Source organism: Rhipicephalus sanguineus, chromosome 3 (genome assembly GCF_013339695.2).
Source record: "Rhipicephalus sanguineus isolate Rsan-2018 chromosome 3, BIME_Rsan_1.4, whole genome shotgun sequence".
NCBI classification, from domain to species: Eukaryota; Metazoa; Arthropoda; class Arachnida; order Ixodida; family Ixodidae; genus Rhipicephalus; species Rhipicephalus sanguineus.
In genome coordinates, this window is record NC_051178.1 from 58,096,144 (window position 1) to 58,115,269 (window position 19,126).

A 19,126-nucleotide genomic window follows, 5' to 3' on the forward strand; every position below is an offset into this window, starting at 1 on the left:
TTGATTGCACTCTAACGTAACAGTAACGTATATTCCAACACTTCATTCTCATCACGATATCATTTTTTTTACTAATTCAACAGTACAATCGTTCCCATCTACCCTTTCTTTTGTCTACCTGCTTGCGGCCCGGCCTCTATTACCCGCTCTGCTTTGTACGCAACGACGCACAACATCTTTTGGCAGGGAAGGACGTTCTCCTGTATACTCTGAAGCCCTCGGTTTGCTAACGCTGTCTGGTACACCCAGCGATCGCGGTGAGTTGTCTGGCACCCTCTCTCACTGTCGCGAGCCTCGGAAGTTACATTCTGTGATGTCACCGCGCCTCCAATATGACATAAATTATTGCATGTACCCCATTAAGCTAACCAGTGCATCACTGCAAAACTACAGTAGAACGCAGCCAGCATTCGTTGTACAACACGTAGACGGAAAGGGCATGCTTCGCCCGATCGTTTTATAGATTTTTTCAAGTGAGCACGTCTCAAACTGTAAGAGTGCAACTTATGGAGGAAAGGGACGACACGGGCCGCAAGCACGCTCAGTTTTTATGGCAGGCTCCCAGTATCAAATGCACTTTCATGGGTCGTACATGCTCTGTCGAATGAGCACGTTCTCGTTAAATCTCTGAAGTAAGCAGCATTATGGCTGGCCTATTTGTGGGGGAGCTCACGTCCCAACTGTCACTGCCAACGATTCCCCTAGCTAAAAGCTGTCTTCCTGGAAAAAGTCATATTTATGGCTACAAATGCACAAAAAAGGGCGCAAAAGTGCTTTAAAAAGAAATCAAGAAAGAAGGACTGGGGAAAGATGACTTACGTTTCAAAAAGCGGCAATGAAGGGAGCACAGGTAACTTAAAGGTCCCCTTACCAGCCTTTTAATTGCTAGCAAACACGGAGAATACATGACGCACGTGGTGGCGATCCCACATGCGAACTAGGAAATAGCCGCGTGGCGCGTGAAAATTCGAATTTTCAAGCAGAAGACGACACGCCCTTTCTTTCGGAGAGCAGAGCTTCAAGTGAGATTCTAAGTCAATACGCCCTGGATTTACGATGCTTGAAACGTCAGCGATCATAACATATGACTGTGGTTAATCGTCCAATGCAGAACAGGCAATTTAAGCATTAGAACAACGTCGCAGAACAAAACAGAGGATAAAAAGTGGAAGCGAGGCTTGCCATGTGCCACGCGGTCCCTGTCACCGTTACACGGGAGGACACGGAGAAGGAAAGCCGTTTGCGAACGTTAATAGAGGCGGAAGGAGACATTGTCTGCGTTGGCTGTGGAGCCTGGGGGCGTTATTACACGGTTTTATTTCATTTATAATCGTTTAACTAAAGCGAGGGATAACTTTATTGAAAAACACGGCTCAGTGGCCTAAGCAGGGGTAATTTGGTCAGTGGTAGGGTCTCTTTTATATTTGTTTGTTTCTTTACCTTATGATCCCCTCCCAATAGAAACCATCTTGAAAATTTATATCGTTAAATTAGTTCCTACACGGCATCATACAAGTTTGGCTGCATAAATAAAAGATGCGACGGTGCCTGGTGAGAGGACCTTTAAAAGATACTTGGGCGTCCAATGTAAGTCGTGCACACTGGGCTACAATGGACGTGCAGCACTGAATGTCGCCGACGCACGATCGGCAGCTCGTGCAAGTAGACGTGCAGGACAGGCAAGCATGGTAACAGTCGGGCTCGCACCTGGCCTCGGCAGAGGGGACCTCGGGGAGGTGAGGGGGGAGGCGACCTGCAGGGGCGGCGGTGGCTGTCCGTAGAACCGCTGCGGCTTGGCCGGCGCCACTCCTGGCGGGCCTGCGCGCCGCCCCCCGCTCTCACTCGTACAACAAGCAGGTACACACATAACACAGGGTGGCTACGTACACACACGCACACACGCACATACACTTGAACCATGAGATCGGTGCCACTGAAATCCCTGGATATGCTATCTCTGGGATCTCTGCACAATATAAACAAAAAGGAAAATGAAGAAACAGAAAACGAAACGCAGCAATACTGAGGCTTTTCTTAGGCTTCTTTCGGCCATAACATGGCGGGGCGTCCTTTGACGTCAAAGGATGACGCCCCGATATACTTTATATTAAGGATATCGGGGCCTCAATTGTCGCTAATTAGACGACGTCCTAAGACAATCCAGGGATTTAAGTAATGGCACGCCGCCGCCATTGTATATGTTCAAACCTGTAACATACTGCTTACGCTAAACGCCGCCTGTTGCATGCTGTTATGTGTCCTAAGCTCTATCAGCCTAAAGCCATGTATGTTGACTCGAGTAGAAACAAGACTATGCAAATCTGAGAAACGAGGAAAGTTTGTGGAAGGGAGACCTCAACAACATTAGCTAAAGAACAAGTGAAGAACAAGCAGTTTATAATGAATCGACTGCCCTCTTCTTTCTTGCGTACTTAATTAAATAACTTACGCTTGTGTGCTTCACCTCATATCGTAACAGCCGGCACCGTTGCATCATCAGAGAGCTTTGCCTTCTTGCCTTTATTCAACTTGTCACACCATACAACAAAGAATTACTGCTGGTACAGTAACATTTCTGATTTTTCAATGGGTGACATCTACGTCGTAGTGTTTAGACAGACAGTATACAGCGGCAACGGCGTGCCAGGACATTTTCCATGCTTGCAATTCACAGCGGGGACAGCGGGACAAGATAGATGGATAGCATTTAAAAAAAGGTAAGAAGCAAGTGTTCAAAGCAGTGGCTCCGCTGACCTGATTCTGAACATTAACCTACTCCTTCCACCAGAAGACACACTCGGTGACAAAAGCAGGCGCCGCATAATGCCTCTTCGTCTGGATGAGCGAAAATGACGTGCGTTTGTTTTGTGGCACTGAGATTTAATATAGAGCTTCTGCGTATGCGTAGGAATGTGTCTAAGCAGCGCCGTCGAGGCTAACAGAAATCCCTACAGTGCGTCATGCGCCATAAATCGTGTCCGAAGCACACGGAAACGCCTTGCTTGCTAGTATATTTTGTGGATATGTGTTCCTTGTGATCCGTTGTTCTCGCTGTGAGTTAATGATGATGCGGGCACAAACAATAAGAACACGGCACAGCACGACATCGAAAGCACGCCGCAACGATGGCGAAATGACGACCTATGTCAAGGGCAGCGTACTACAAAGGGAGGGCGCACGCAAAGGGAAACAGCAGGCATCATAATGTCGCAAGGCAACACGTCCATTACGGTTACATAAAGAAAGGTGGACACAATGGCAATGCAGTTCGCTAGCAATGAGCGGCAGTAAAAAGAAGAGAGATTTAGCTGCTGCTAAAGCGTCTGTCGAATTGGTTTACACGGCACCTCCTTGCTGGCAGAGGCGACTATACGTGAAATCTTACTCCTCATAGGCTTAGTTCGGTGCCCAGAACTTAGCTCAAACAGAGAAAATAAACACTTTTTGACTTACAGAAGCTTCCTGCAGAGCTATAGACAGAACTATGGACGTCTTTACTGCGGTTTCGATTCGCATTTCTGCAGGAACCGCGCTACCTGCAGAATAGCTGCCGTATCTCGTGTCCTCAGCTGACATAAACGGTAGGAACGCTTTTTCTGGTATTGCTGCCCCTGAGTACGCGGTACCAGCGTTTGTGATCACCCCGTGTCAGTGCACACTGAATAGGTACGCAGGAAGACGAAAACTCTTTGTCCATACCGTTAATATTAAGAGCTTTTCCATCTCGTTGTTCTGTGCAGCGCTGTTTTCCTTGCCTAGTAGTGCGCCCAACGATAAGTAGGGGATTAGATAGAAAGCAGAGACATGTTAAAACAATAGTGCAGCTGGGAAAGCAGCCGCTAAAATGCTTCTTCATTTTCTCAAGCAGCAGAGCACCAAGTTTATTTTAGATTGCCTTGATATCGCGACTTCTTTCACGGACCTGTCACCATTTTTTCGACCGCATTTCGTTCGCCGCCTGCCAGCGAAGCAAACTTGAGGGACACCAACGCAACTTGCCACATATCCACTTTTCATGCAAGCTCTTTCACAAAGAGTATAGCACCGTAACCCAGCCAAAGTATCACACCACTCAACCGAAAACCCCGTTCTTTCATGGGAGGAAAGAAGAAAACAAAAAATGAGAAGGCAGGGAGGTTAACCAGACACATGTCTGGTTGGCTACCCTACGCGGGGGATTGGGAAAAGGAAGCAGAAAGCCTGTTCATTTGACGTACGCCTCTCTCCCAATTACCTGAAAGCGGTCCAATAACAGCGGCATATTTGGTCGAGGCTGTGATATTTATTCTGCCGTTGACACGTGCTGACAATCGGTGAATGCCAAGTTCGCGTACTGCCCTACTTTTTGGAGCTTTCAACAAAGGAACGGCCGTTTCAAAGGCTCAGCGCGACCTAAATGGGGCAACCGATCGAAGAAGCTGTCACACCCAACTGACAACTCATTTCACCTTGACAATCCTTTCACGCAGAACCTTTATGGGACACAATAAAGAGGATGTCACGCGCATCCCACTGCTTGCGTGAATGTCATCCCGTCGATCAGAACAAACGCTTACGTGAACACGGTTCTAGAAGAAATTCCACAACGTTAGGTTTCTTTCAAAGCTCGCGGAAGGCTGCGATCATTTGTCATATTCATTCACAGCCTATTTGAATGTCCATATCTTGTGTAAGTTAATCTAATCTTCACCGGTGAACGTCTAACTTGCTGCCGTCCTGGGCTGTTGTTTTCGACCCTTTTGCATCCATTCCGTCACTGTAGCTGGCCACCGGTTTTCTGTCCAACGCATTACATGGCAAGCCCAAGCTCACTGTTTTTTGTACCTTAAATATCAACTAGAATACCGCTACGCCCCTTTTGCCCTCTGATGGATTCTGCTATCGACTGATCTCATTAACACAGGCGTCTCAAACACACGGCAATAAAGTTTTGCGACTTTGCTAAATGGTACTCGCATCATTTTCTCGCTTATTGCTATTAATAACGCATTGTTTGTTTGGGTGAGCTACACAGGCGTTACTGCTCTCAAGCATTTTTCAACAGTGAAGCTGTTTAGGCTATCTGTTACTTGTCCTCCGTCCTGCAAAACTCCGTAGGTGGCTATGCGCCACAGGAATTGGGCAAGCCTCACTACTGTGTACAGCAGGTGCGAGCGTTAAACGAAAACTCTGCTCGGCGAAGCGGAGCATGCCAAACACGTGAAAGAGAAAGAGGGCGAAAAAGATAGAAAGAGAAAACAGAGAGAGAGAAAGAAAGCGACAGAAAGAAAGAGAAATAGAAAAATGAACAGAAATGAAGGGAATAAAAGACATTAAAAACATAGAGAGAGAGAGAGACGTAGAAAGAGAAAGAAAGGAATAGAAAGAAACAGAAAAGAAAAAGTGATAGAAAAAACACAGTCCAACACAGAGAAAGACAGAAAGAGAAACAAAAAAAAAAGAGTGAGAAAGAAGCAGAAAGAGACAGAGATGAAGAGATGCAAAGAAAGAGAGAGAAAGATGCATACACGAAAAAGAGATATAACAAACAGAGACCAAGACAGGAATAGGAAGAAAGAGAGAAATAACGAGAAACGAAGAAAGAGAGAGAAATCCCGTCGCCGAAACCCCTTCACAAATGACCGATATAAGAGATATGAGAAACGCGTTCTTTCAAACGGCAACATTAGGTGACATATTAATCAAACTAACCCCCCCCCTCCTCCAATCTTTTAACTGTACCGGCCTTTGCGGACTAAATGTCCTTGACTGCGGCCAGCTAGCTGAGGTGAGCTTGAGACCCCTACCTTAATATGTCACGGCCAGCTTTCCCTCGACTTTCTATGTTATCATCCAAGTTTCAGTCCCACGTGTTAGCACCGGCCGTATGCAACGCTTTCTGCTTTAGAGACACCCACGAATTGCCTGTCTTTATGCGAAACAAACGAGCGCTAAGAAACGGGGACATAGAGAAGAGGCACATTGGACATTGCACAGGATGAGCGCCTTCCCTGTATGCCGCTTGGTTATGTCCCCGTTTGTTTCGCATCAGGTATGAACTAACTTGCCCAAACACATGTCTTGCTATGCTTGTCTTTATTTGGGAATGCCTGCTCCATATCCTCCAGTCCATTCTCATTGTGTGAACTTCTTTTTCACATATACAATTTGACTTTGGCGTCATGCATCGCATGGCTTATTAAATGCAGGACTATCAGGGGCGAAAATAGACCGGCCGGTGTAGTGGCGCCCTCTGATGGCGCAGAGCTCAACTAGAGAAACACAGAGCTTTTATCGCAGCGACCATGAATTTATTTCTCTCCTTATATATCTTCAGCTACGACGAAACCGTGGATATATTGCTTTTTAGGTAGGTAAGTAGGTAGGTAGTGAAGATGTTCTCTCTATTTTCTGCAAAATACCGCTTGGAACCGAAAAACGCAGCAATAAGGTGTTGTTATCCGAAGCATCAAAAAATGTCACTATAAGCGTACCATGATCCTGCATTACGCTATCGCCATTGCGTATACTTGAAGACCGGACACGCTATGATTATCTGGTAACGTCATGAAACCTGTCAAGCTGCGCAGCCAGTCCTTTTTTATTTTTTCAGTGCGTTTAAGTAGAGGAATAAGATGCGGGTGTTATCAACGACAATGAGCTCGTTTTGACTAGGTGTCATAAAATTTGTGATTACGTCAATGCAGGATTTGGGTAAAACGATCAACACTCAATGCATCGCTCCGTACGAGCAGTTCTATCAGGGAGTTTAAAAAACGTGCATGAAATAACATTGAGCCGAGCATAAAAATCTTAAAAACGTTGAGATTTTAAAAGTACGATCTCCTTCACAGAGGGCGCTGTTTAGATATCGCTTCCCTGTTCAAGGTTGTAGGACTGCCAGCGCTTTTGCTTGAAATGCTTAGTCGGTAAGAGCCATGGAATATGTTTGTAGCGTGGTGTTTAGTCAGGGTTTATTGATGGGCCAGTTGGTACAGCTTACTCTATAGCAAAGAAACAGCGCGAAGGCTGGATACAAGAGCACACAACACGAGCGCTGCGTTGTGTGCTGCTTCTCTTGTGTCCAGTCCCCATACCGTTTTTTCTTTCAAGGTGTTTACAGTCACTTCGGGCGCCCTTTGTATGTTCGCTATAGCGTGTGTGCTCGCTGCGAACGAATAAAGAGCCGGGAAAAAGAAACAAAGTAAATGTTGACGCGTGAGGAGTGGCACCAAGCAAACACACGTGCCGAATTCTCGACAAATGAACGCCTGCTTTCCACGCAACGCACTGTCGCAGTCTAAAGAATTCGATACACTATAGATTCGCGACTAATGGACGCCACATGAAGAGCAAGCTTCGTTGTGTTGTGTTTCTTTGCGTTGCGTGTGCTGCCCACGACGTTAAAGAGAATGAAGTAAGCTCCACCACTTCGCTCAGCAACTATATTTTGAAAATTAACGGGCTTCTCTATGAGTTTTTTTTCAGATGACATCCTCGAAGTTTACGGAAGCAAATAAGTATATGATAATGAAGTAGCCATCACAGAGCTTGTGATTATTAGCTACTGAACAAAAACGCAGAGATAATACATTAAAAATAATTGTTTTTTTACCTAATTAGTAGAAGCAAGATTTTAATATACTAGCCGGTGCCTCTCCTCGATGACTTCTTTGCATTTCTGTTTTCTTTCTTATGACAGCGTCATTCGACTCTGCGCAGTGAATCATTGCTGACTTGGTCGCGCTGTGTAACAATGACATGCATAACGTCAGCACTTCAAGCGTGCTGAGTGCATTTTTTTACTGGTACAACTTAACGAGTGCTGCGAGCTCTTTTTGATGATGCATTTATTTTAATTTAATTTAATCGCCTTTTCCATCGTAGTGCAGTGTATCGTAGTTATGAACCTCATTCGCGGGGAAGTACAATAACGCCATCGGCAGAGCTTTCGTACTTTCCTTCAAGCAAGGGCTTCTACGTTCCTTCAGAATAGCTCCTACTCCACCCTAACGGTGCTTGGATTCCCGCATACAGAGTTCTTGTACTTTCCTAAATAGAGTACTTTTACTCCTTCAAGAAGAGTGCTTGTACTGCCCAATGAATTCCAGCCGGCGAAATGTCAGCCTCCACCTTTTCAAGAAACTTAAGATACACTCATGTCACTTGTACCGCAAATGGTCAAGGATCCTTTTTGTCGAAACTTGAAATCTCACGCTGCGTGCTTGTAGCATCGGCGGTTGTATTTTGTAAGAACAAACTTAATTTTTCTCTTTTTTTTTTTGTTTTTGTGCTTCGCCGTTAGGTCGGGTACTACCAAAACACGGTTATCGCTGCCATCAGTCACTCAGAAGAACGGGTGATCAGAGAAAAGGAATGCAAAGTTATATTCATCTTCACAAAACACTGCTCTAGCTCAATGCAAGTGTGTCCCAATGACAGGTCTGAAGACTGGCGACGCGCAATGCCAATGTGAACCAACACAGTACGTTGCTCGTAGCACCGAGGCTGGAAAACGCCAGAATTGTCGTGAAAACACACTTAGATGGATGAACTTGCTTCCCTACTTCGTTTAGTTTGTTCCCCACTCATTGGTCCCCATTCTGGCCAGACGTACCCCTCTCAATGACACAGTACAGTAATGAGACGATATGGGCTTTTTCAGAAGCTGACATCATCTTCCTTGGCAGCCTTGCATAAAGGCAACCCTGCTTCGTGAGTCACGGGAGCTTGTGCTGTATAGGGACGTTTTTGTAAGTGGAGCTGTGGGACGGGTAAAAAGAGACACAGCGGCAAAGCAGTGCAACGTGAGGACATAGTGGCAGAGGCGAGGAGGAAAGCCCACTGACCGGCGGCGGTCACGAGCAGTCCAGGCTGCCTCTTTTCCGGACTCAGCGCCACCGACGAGTAGGTCATTCCTCGGGGAAGGGTTTGCGAGTAGCCTGCGCAATAGCGGCAGCAGAGAGATGAGAAGGTGCAGGCGATAAGATAAGAAGCGTGTGAGGTAGGGGAGCAAGTAAAGCGTGGGGATGAGGCCAACAGAGCGGACAAGCAGCGTTCCAAGCATCTTGGTGCCAATAGTAGCAAAAAGAAAGAAAGGTCGAATAAATAAAAGATCGATACAAAAATGCTGCTGTATCAATGTCATGTATTGCGAGGGACCCACTTGTTTAGACAATGGCGCCGTTGCATGTTTGAACCTCTTTGTCAAATTAAGAACTGTACAAGTGGCGTCAATTCCCACTCGATGGTGTATACCTCGCACCATTATAGAGCATTTGAAGACGGAAACAGTACTACAACGCTGCTGCGACATTGCGTATGCTCAAGCGAATGTACACTAAAGGAAAACAGCGCAAAAAAGGACACACGCAGAGAAGACGGCGCACAACCACATCGGCGCTACTATCAAGTGCATATTTCTGCCATTCTCACCCAGTTTTTATATATTTTCCTATATTGTTGCGCATGTGCAACAGCGCGATAAAGCTTTAAAAAATCCAACTGGCAAACCCAATACTCTGTTGTGTCACATGAATGTAGCTGCACCCCTATAGCGACAGCGACGTCTCCCAGTGACCACTGAAGTTGACACACAGCATGTCTAGTCGTTCGTGTCTTTGTTATCGTATTATAGCGCAATAAATTAAATTCGCAAGATTATGTTTTTCCTGGGGTGTCATGTGTGGCTCGTGATGTCAGCGACCCTAGTATATAGAGCAAATATTTCCTCTGTCTCTTCCTATGTATCTCTGTCACATTCCCTTTCATTTGTAAGTGTCGATTATTTAGTCGCGTATCTTCGCTATGACTCACCTCTTATAAACGGTTAGCGACGCGTACTTATTGATACAACTTGAGTAGAGGGATTTATGCAGTTGAGTATTGAGTTGGGTAAGCTAATATCTTCAGTAGAGAAAGTCAAGGTAAAGAAAACGGAAAAAGACTAACTCTACTGCGTGTGTCCTGTTGTGCCGCACTGCTTTTTCTCCTCAATTCGAATGCCGTGATACATATCCACGCCGCATCGAAGAAAAAGATAATGAAGAAGAGAGCAAGGCAATTAAGCGATATCTGGGCGAACCTAAGAGTGGTTTCGTGTTATGGAACTGACCTGGGCTCGGCTTGGGCCTCTCCTGTGGCGCAGGCGAGAAGGGCCGGATGGTGGCGCCGTGCGGAAGTGTCTGTGTCCGGCCTGGTGGTGGGTAGGCTGGCACTCCGTAATAACCCGCTCCTTGAGACTTTCCCGCCTAGGCGACAGGAAATGACGAAGAGGCACGTGCGGTACATAATTCCGGCTGATGACAGCCTAGGTAAGCAACACAATGAGAAATATCGCGCGTGCTTCTTCATAATTTGTGTCGTCTGCACGTTAGCAGTTCCAGTGGCGGCGAAATCTCGACATCGCAGTATTTGTGCCGGTGTCACATGGGCACATTTTATCGGGGTCAGGGCGAATCCGGATCGGATTTTTCGATCGCGATCAACAATGATAGCTGCTACCCGGTCCAAACTGATCCGGACTGATTTTGGCGCAGATGTCAGCCAAATCAAAGTGGGTGTCACATCGCGATGCGCAAATGGCGATCGTTGTAGTCTCGAGCGGGATCGAGCCTAATTCGGATCGGCCCTGATCGCGATCCAAAATGCCCACGTAACACTGACATTGCGCCCTGTACACGCCTGACCGTCGGTTCGTACAATGCTCGGGCTTCCGGGCCAGAAGACAATAATTAAAATCAAAATGACGAGGAGGATACTATATTATTCGTTCATTCAGAATATCTGTAAGGTCAAATGACATTACTGAATGCAGTGATCACAAAATGTCGTACACTCGGTACCAAGTGGTTTCACAATTAATTTCTTTTCTCTATAGCCTGAGTATGTTGTTTGAAATCGAGTGGTGCGGCCTAAGTGCACATGTTTTGCGAATGCAATTCATCATCGAAAGCACACAAGCACGCATATTAGCACACTTTCGAAAAGAATGGTACCCTTATGTGAAGTAGTACTTCCAAACGAAATCTTGGTATAAGTTGCAGACAACCTATACGCCAATGCGATTCCACTCTTCCGGTTTTCTCATGAGCGTCCCTTTGCGTTTTGCGACACTAATGCACGTAATTGTGGCCACTTATTGCAGCACGCAGAGTAGCAGTCTAGGTACTCGTTGAATGGAGTTCAATGGATGTACTGACCTTTGCCCTGTGTATGTGCTGGTTCTGGTATTCCGAGTCGAATTCTGGCTCCGAAAAGTAGCTCATGTCCTGGTCGTACGTGCTGTAGACACCCCCGTCGTTGACATCTTGCTCGTATATGCGTATCACTGATCGATCTCGGATGTCCCTGGGGAAAGATTTAAAAGAACGTGCATGATTTTGGCGAACGACAAACGATCACATGTAAAACGACAGTCAACGTCTTATATTGTATTTTTGTAAATTGTTTTATGTAAGTGTCAATAAACTCAAATTCAAATTCAAAACCGCGTACACATAGCCTCACAGCGCTGGACGTTATGAAAGAAAAGAAGAAAACTCAGTCTTAAAATATTTTCTTTTGTATCTTCAGTTAATACAATCCAAGCTATCGTCTGGCGATTATTGAACAAAAAAATGATAAAAATTTATGAAGAGCGTACAACAATGGTTAGTACTCATAATGGTACTTTTGTTTTATTATTATGTGCAATGGCTTTTATTTCCTCTAAATTATTACGTGCTGAAACTACTGCGCACACCACACGCATTGATATTAACTTCGATATTTCTCGCAACTGCTCTGATAAATGTTTAGGAAGCTATTTATGCCTTACCGAGCACAGTGTTTGATGAACACTGCCCTAAGTGACTTATAGCAGGCCTTCGGTGTGTGTGAGCTCTCTCGATCTGATCTGAACTGAATTTTATTTCCAACACAAAAAGTTGCGGGTTCCCTAGGCAAAAAAGCTGTTGAAAAACAGCTTGAAGGGACCTGGGGGACCGTAGAGGCAGCAGCGAATAAAAAGTATAACTAATACAACTAGGTATAACTAATACAACTTCATACAACTTATACAACTGATACAACTTGATAAGATATTACAGCATCGGTACACAGGAAAATAAATATAAGAAAATACAACGTGCTCAGATACAGCGAAATGAATGTTACAGGGAAATGCACAAGAAATTGAAATGGACCCCTGTAGTTAGGAAAACTGCACATACTGAAAATGCAAACGTTGGAACATATAAAGAGACGCAATGCTAGAATAATGGTGCAGCGACAATAAATGAGATTATGCTGTAACGGCTGTGCAGTCGTTTAATAGGAAAAGTCTTATTTGTTTTTTCAATGTATGGGGTGGGATATCAAAATTTATTTGTGAAGATACACGATTTATTAGTGCAGGTATCTGATAAGTGAAGGCTGACCTTCCATAATTTGTAGGTGTTCTTGGTATTGGTGTCTGTGTATTACGTAATAGATAACGTCCTGATGTTGCATGTGCCATGTCTATCAGATTATGTTTTTGTATGTTTCTGTTTACAGTCGTATAATTTGCTTCCTTTGATCTATCTATCTATCTATCTATCTATCTATCTATCTATCTATCTATCTATCTATCTATCTATCTATCTATCTATCTATCTATCTATCTATCTATCTATCCGTGTCTGTCTGTCTGTCTGTCTGTCTGTCTGTCTGTCTGTCTGTCTGTCTGTCTGTCTGTCTGTGTGCTACGCAATACTTAGTGACGTATAACCACTGCTATGCTAGATTTTAGGCATGTTGGCAGTGTCTGACGAGGTAGCTTCTACAGGAGCCACAAAGGCAGAGCCGCAAAGGCAGGCACAAAGAACACTGTACTTCAAAGAAACCACTCTGTTATGTGGCTATTGTGCATACGCATCCCCTCTTCTGGTCCCTGTCATAACAGTTCTTCAATGTTTTCCCCCTTTCCTTCTAGGCCCGTGCAGAGTAGCAGGCCAGAGCGTAATAGCTCAGGCCATCCTCTAATAACTTATCTCTTTTTCTCTCTTTCTTTCTCTCTCACTCTCTCTCCCTGTGAACGTATTCTTCGCATAACGTATGAATGTATTTTTCGCATATCACGCGGATTCGGCCACTTTCGTATACGATAACAGTGTCCTCTCACCTGAGGTCCTCGAGCTCGTAAAACATGTCCTTGGAGGGGTCGTGAATGTAGATGCGAATGTGCGGCGAGTCGAGATACTCCATGGTGAGCTGCTTCGGGAAGGAACGCACGAACAGCGCCTTCACCGTGTCGATCGACGTGATCTCGTTCGGCAGCAAAGCCCGCTTCGTCTCGCTCCGGTACTGAAGGAAAACCAGGCCTGCGAGCATTCCCCACCAAAGAGAGATCTTTTGTACTTGAAAGCACAGTATAGACCTCAGCGCAGAATACAATAGAACGAACATATACTAATAGATATGAGAAGTCCCAAAGGTATCTTTATTTTGACCGCTTCGTTGTGACCTACTTGTTTCTGTACATAAAAATTAAATTATCACGTACGTGTGCACCTAAATCTGTAATCATTTAGGGTAGCTAGGCTCTATGTCAGTTTACATATGTGTATCATGCCAATGAAATATCCTATTCAGTCCCTTCGGGCACTGCGCGGGAAACGAATAGAAATACACGATTTGCTAAGCTGGTCGCGATTCTGTACAAGTAAGCCGTCGTGCAGAACAGAGCCAAATAGCTGACTTAATTAGGCATATTGCGCTCTTGAAATAGCACTACATGTTATGTACAGGTGCCCCGGACTAACGCTGTGCCGCATACCTTTATCTGACTTTCACCGACGTGGTCGCGGCCGCCATAGACACCCCCCCCCCGCAAAAAAAAAAAAGCAGAACATTATCTGGACTGTATCGTCTATACACTTCTGCACAATCGACGTTCAGTAGGGCTGTTAAAGCTGCGTATGGTCCAGGCCCGTAGCCAGGAATATTTTACGGGGGTGGGAGGGGGGGGGGGGAGCGGTGCACTTGCTTAAAACCTTGACTATTTGAGAAAAACACCTATTTTCATTATTTATTTTTGGTAAAAACCCCTACTTCACCATACAGGCCCGTAGCCAGGGGGGCCCCTAGCCTCCCCCCCCCCCTGGCTGCGGGCATACTTGTATGGTCACATTGTATGGTATATCCGTGACGTCGTATGCGAGATATCATATGTGCATCACCTGAGTTGCCACGCACTCTTATCTTGCGAGAATATTTTGGACAAGTAATACTGAGACTGCCCTGAAAACCAAAACATTTCGCTCGCTAGTTTTTCTCTGTGCAAAATAACTGTACGTGCAGCAGAAATAAGTTTTGTGCGTACAAGAGTGGTGCGTACGAAGTCGTGCACAATGAACCTGTGTGATTGATGTGATGTGTAGAATGCTAAGCAGACTGTAATGCTTTGTAAGAGAATACAATGGTACAAACAAAAAGTGCACGGCAGATCTCGCCATCCGAGAAAGACGGGTGCGTGAAAATTAGGCCGATAAACTAAAATGTTCCGCATTGCGCTCAAATCAACGAAAAGCTCCCATGAGGTAGCGAAATGGTGAGGCGTTACAATATGCGGTATTTCTGTCAGCAATACGGTGGAGGCTCATTCGTTGCGACCAGTATGCAAGTGACTAATAATGCGCCAGTTATTTCGTACGCAATAACTTTTCCTTTCTCATTCCAGAAATGCTCGTTAGTTCTAGAACATGACAAAATTTGTAATTGGGAAGAATAAAACCTCGCAGCTACTTGTGAACAAGCAGAAATGCGCGAATTACACTACTGTAATCGTACAAACTCGACATATTGCGCTGAAGGTACGAAGCTTACTTTCTAAAGCTGCAGAACACAATATTACAAAAAGTACAGAACATAAACATTGAAGCTCCGATTACGGCACCCTAGTAAACTTGAGCAGAAACGGCACTTTGTATACGCCAATTTCAGAATAAGGCGGGTAATCGACTAATGCCGCCTGTGATTTCACAAAACATCTCCGACAGTTGCCATTGTGGACTATGTGACGAAGTCAGGATCAAATACATGTCATCTCGAATGTCAAAGTAAATTGTTTTTTTTAGAATGTGTTTTTGTAAAAGGTGCCACCACATTTCTCAAGAAATTGCTAAGTATATGACACTTTATTCACTCTTACAGTATTACACGTGATATTCAATAACAGATCAACATACATTGAACTGAACGCAACGCAAAGGGAAAAGAAACAACGTCTTCTGTGGAAAAATTTTTGTGAAAGGGAAAAGCCTTCTGACAGAGTCGCTTTCTGAAGCGGGTCCTCAACCACTTTTCTAAATAATCATCGAATGATCTCAGTATTGGAGTATATTGCCTCACGAATCGATTGCTGTAAAAACTTCTCGAATTCGTGAAGAACAAGCAGAGTTACAGAGATTCATTGCATGCTTTAAGCACTTTGTCTCTTCACTCGTCCCGACGAGCGCTCTAGAATCTACACTGGGAGGGCTGGCACGGGGGAGGGAAGTTACGTCAGCGCGCTTCATGACGTTGAGCGCGTGTGACGAAACGCGATCGCTCTCTCCCGATGTGATTTCTGCGCGCGTGAGTGTGGCTGCTGTGTAATGTTAGCAGACTTTGGAACGCGGCGCCCGCACGTGACGGCACCCCGTGGCAAGAAGCGCATCTGATCCAAACGCAGCTCTTCATTTATGTCGGCTATTGGTCAGTATTATGCTATCTGTTGTGTGACGCCAAACAGTAGACGCCGGCAGTTCTGAAGAGAGTGAGGACAGATATCAGAGGGTGACTGAGAAAATGGCAACTCGGCGCTTCGCTTGTAAACTCTTCTTGCCGCGCACGACTTCAAAGTTTTACTTGAGCTGTTCATAGAAGTGCCTGCTATCCGCAGAATGTGTTTTCATTGCGATACCAATCATATGGACACTCTCGACTGGTTTTTGCCGTCGCAGTTCCGGTCATGTTCCTTAAATAAATCAGGAAAAATTGTTCCCAAGCGCCGATTCGAACGTGCGACCCTTCGCTCCGCAGCGCGCGGCGTTAAATGACTCGGTCACGGAGTACGTCTTTCAGCATAGTAACGGCGAGCTATTTATATACGCCATTTACCACTGGCGGTACGCGGAGCTCGGGAGCAATTCAGCGTGTTCTCTTGATTACCAGCGAGGTGGCGCGAAGGGTGCGAAGGGTGCGCTTTAAAGGTCGTCGCCCCACTCGTTGCGATGCGCGCGCGCCTGTTACCTATACCAGCTGCACTTTGCCCTACAGGGCGTGGTCGCCCGTACGCGCGCGTTCATCTCGTCATGGGGGCGGCTTGTACCTCTTGTGCTTTCAGCGTAAAGTTGAAGTTGCAGAGAGCACGAAGGTCACTAAATTCGCTCGCTGTATCGGCCGTGTTTACGAAAGGAGCGCGCTGCTCAAACACAAAACAACTGTTACAGTTGTTAGTTCGCGCTCGTCCTGTGTATACCTGTGCGTTCGTTTCGCACGTCCTTCTTGGTGTTTGAGCAGCGCACTTTAAGTGTCGAGCTATCACAGTTCTTATTTCGCGCTTGTCTTGCGTGTGTCCTTTTCATGCGTCCTTTGTCCTTGAGCAGCGCGCTGGAAGTTTCGAGCGGCTTGCCGTTCTTCGCGTTACATTCCAATATGTTGTTATCGCATTCATTACATCGCCGTTGGGGTGAAGCTATGACATTTTTCCCCCTAAGCCCGAGCGGTGGTTGATGGCTCCTTTAGCGGTACCATATCACGGAGTAAAGGAAAGCGCCGAGTACATTTCATATCCCGAAAGTCTGCTGGACGCGCGTGCTCAAAAAGCCTATGTTATCCCAAAACTAAAATAAAAATGAACGTCCCCCAAGCCTATATTTGCACGACCCGCACTTCATCATCGATCAAGACTGAACGACCGAACCATGGTGTACTAAGCACTAAGTATGCAAGGGCATTGTGTAGAAACGCTAAATGTCAAAACCGTGTCTGCATAAAGTGAGTGACTTGAAAGGGCGACTGGTGACCCCACGCATGCACTCAGCAAAGAGTATACTTTTCTGTGTCACCTCTTATTTCTCGTCACAATTTAAATTCATGTATTCCGCAAAACCGTGGTGCTCAAATAAAAAGAAAATGAAAACAAGTACAAGCTATAAGTCCGCCCACGAAAATGAATTTCAGGTTAATGTCAAAGTAGTACCACGCGACGGGAACGCGACATGATTGATCTTTGTGTAAATGTGCTCTAATATATTCGTTGAACAAGTACAAATATTTTAAGAGAAACTTCGAGCTTCGCCATGATCCGCATACTGGTGCCGAAAAAAAAAAACGAAAAGACGCCTGTAAGTTGAACAACAACACAACAAAAATCAGCCCGCACTGACATACTTGAATAGTGCCCCATTTATCTGAGCAACGCCTATGTGTGTGCTCACGACGTCGTATACAACAGTAGCGCTCGCAACAAGAGGACGGGGATAGGACGGAGCTTGTGTGAAGTATGTTTATCCGCATCCATTTATGGTATGCAGTCAAAGAAAAAAAAGAAAAGAAAGAGAGTCCTTAATGAGAGCATATGACCCTATTTAAGGAGACACAGTGACTCTCTTTGGAGATCATTAACCCTCTTCGGAGAGTAAAGGGACCCAAAGAGAGTTAACGTCTTTCTTCAAGAAAGTACTAAGTGACAAGTCAGGCATCACCGGAAAGAGTAACACATACTCTTTTCTTTTCTTTTTTTCTTGTCTTAGAGTGCGTAACCCTTTACCGATTCGCCCAGCTTTCAACATCTGCAGTGCTACGCCCCCGAAACATATACTTGAGCAAGTGCGTGTACGTGTGCGTCCGTGTATATGCGTGAAAACGACGCAGTCAAAGTGCGTACTTGTGCGTGTGCGTTTTGTCGAGGATAACAACAAAGAACATTTCAGTGGCGTTGCATGGAAGCCGCCGACCGTGTGCGCCGTCTGGTTCGAAGCACTCCAGTTCGCAAACACGACGCGAAAGCCGACTACGCGCATTTACTCGATGTATCCGAAGGAAACACGCAGCTGTAAGTAAGACTCCAAGACGTACGCAAATACGACTTTTCCCCATCGGGGCAGGAAGCAGCCAAGGCTCGCCGCTAACCCTAAAAGCGCGCGCAGTGCACGCTCCAATTAGCTCGCCCTGCAGCGCAAACCATCGACCCACGCGGCCCTGCCTTATTGAAGCGGCGTGCGCAGAATCTGAAACGGGTGTTCAATAAATGATGTCCCACAAAGGGGAAGACATCTTTTTTTGTTATTTTCTATTCATGCACCAAAACCTGCGCACTCAGACAAATTGCTTCATACACGTGCGATCGATCCGCGCGCCGTCTCGACAGAGTTCCGAACAACGCATTCCTGGCGTTGTCTAACTTCCGCATCTATATATAAGCTGCATAGTGTAGTTCCCGCTTTCTTTATTTGCAGGAAGAGACGATACCTCCTAACATGTGTCAGCGAGGGTTAATTACCTGCACTTAGGATCGACACAGTTCAAAGATAAACCAAACTTGTAGACTTCCGGCGCTTTCCTAATGAAACGCTCTAGTTGGTCTGACGTTCGTTTGTGATAGTGAGGCTAGCACCATGAGTTGTATTCGCAACACCGCTCTGCTTATGCAGTTAAAGAAACGTTCTTCGGACGATTTCATTCATATAGGCTAAATCGCTGCGTGGCACATCCAACCGCAAGGGTTACACGCTCGCTTCACTGATTGGCGTGTGTTCGCGACAGGTTCACCGGGCCGAAAGGGCACCATTGGAAGCAGTTTCTGCAGAGCCGTTTAGATACGAATAATGAAAATCAAGAAAGCAAAATCTTCAAGCCTGCTACTATGTTTCACGTTCAATTTATGCCTGCTTGTTTAGCCGTGGCCACAGTTCGCCTTTGGCCAAAAGCCCACTAGTAAGCACGTCTTCATAATCTGACGTTGCTTCGTTAGCGTTACAGCTTAAATGGCTTAAATTATGGACCGATCAAGCTTAAGCAATTTTCTTTAAAGCTCCATTTCACTGCTTCGGTGCCAGGACATTAGATTTTGCCACACGTGCGTTTCACATACACGTGCAGTGTATACCGTATACTAAATATATGCTTAAGGGGACGCAAC

At 45.6% G+C, this 19,126-nt stretch overlaps 1 protein-coding gene across 1 annotated transcript in view; it reads right to left on the bottom strand.

The window, feature by feature from the left end:
- Positions 1-19,126, bottom strand: part of LOC119386654 (coiled-coil domain-containing protein AGAP005037-like) — a 118,154-nt gene that overhangs the window by 66,759 nt on the left and 32,269 nt on the right. The window contains 5 exon segments of the mRNA XM_037653936.2: positions 1,708-1,818; positions 8,829-8,921; positions 10,094-10,229; positions 11,181-11,328; positions 13,124-13,322. Coding sequence (XP_037509864.1) covers positions 1,708-1,818; positions 8,829-8,921; positions 10,094-10,229; positions 11,181-11,328; positions 13,124-13,322 — 687 coding nt within the window.